The 1,032-nt window shown below is 46.1% G+C and overlaps 1 protein-coding gene across 1 annotated transcript in view; it reads right to left on the bottom strand.

Annotated features, from left to right (window-relative positions):
• Positions 1 to 412: 412 nt before the first annotated feature.
• Positions 413 to 1,032, bottom strand: part of CARD6 (caspase recruitment domain family, member 6) — a 10,690-nt gene continuing 10,070 nt past the window's right edge. The window contains 1 exon segment of the mRNA XM_008584304.1: positions 413 to 541. Coding sequence (XP_008582526.1) covers positions 413 to 541 — 129 coding nt within the window.

Here is a 1,032-nt window from a genome sequence, read left to right as displayed (position 1 = left end):
CCAGTGAGCAAACCGGCCATCCCTATATGGGATCCGAACCTGGGGCCTTGGTGTTATCAGCACCGCACTCTACCGAGTGAGCCACGGGCCGGCCCCCCCCAAGCCATTCTTGAAAATTTCATGCATCTTTCACCTGAATAAAATCTCTGGGGTTGGAAGTATTGAATACCAAAACTTTTGCCTTGACTATGGCCCCTTGTATTCTGAAAAGGCAAATGACAGAACCATTTAGACCTCTGCTCTGACCCAAAGTGGGAGCCCATAACCCAGGAGGCTTTCAAGGAAACCTGGTTAAAGTTACCTCCAAATCTGGTTGGTAAGGGCCAGGAGTTTTCTAGATGAGGCATAAATACTGGGATATGGTGAAAATTCTGAAGATTCTGGCTGACTGCACATCTGTCCCCAGGTTCTCTTATAAGCATCTGAGCTTGGCTTTCAGATGAGCTTTCTGGCTGACTATGTCTTTGTTGTCCTTCACCTTCAGCTGTTCCAGCCATATTTTCACTAGTGAAAACTTGAAGTCTTTGAGCATTCTCAAAGTCTTGGTCTACCTGAATCCACAACTCCCTAGCCAGGCAGGCCATGTCCTCCATGGACACACATCTGAGTGAAGAAGACATCACTTCCTGGAAGGCAGCTTGAAGGCCTTCCATGTTCTTCCTTCTATCCCCAGCTGCCTCCCCCTCCCAAAACAGTAGCTGTGTTGGTTTCAATTTCAGGACCCTCTGGAAGATCTGAGCCTCTTCACTCTCCCTGGCTTGGGGACTAAGAACAAAGCAAGATCTTCAATGGCTGCTTCTCCTAAAAATATTAGCAGGTCCCATTCCTTCTCACCTAGGCAGTCAGTGAAAAAAAAAAAAAAACACAGCTGAGGAAACTTCCCTCAAAAGACTAAACTGTGTCCAAAAACTTTCTAGATCTCCATGAAGGTTGGCCACTACAACAGGCTTTTGGAAAAAAACTAGGGTTTTCCTTTAGATCATCACCGTCAGGAAAATACCATGTTATCTCAACCAGTCCATCAGAGATTTG

Source organism: Galeopterus variegatus, unplaced genomic scaffold (assembly GCF_000696425.1).
Source record: "Galeopterus variegatus unplaced genomic scaffold, G_variegatus-3.0.2 Scaffold3213, whole genome shotgun sequence".
In the NCBI taxonomy this organism is placed as follows: Eukaryota; Metazoa; Chordata; class Mammalia; order Dermoptera; family Cynocephalidae; genus Galeopterus; species Galeopterus variegatus.
This window is presented reverse-complemented; position numbering and strand designations above follow the sequence as displayed.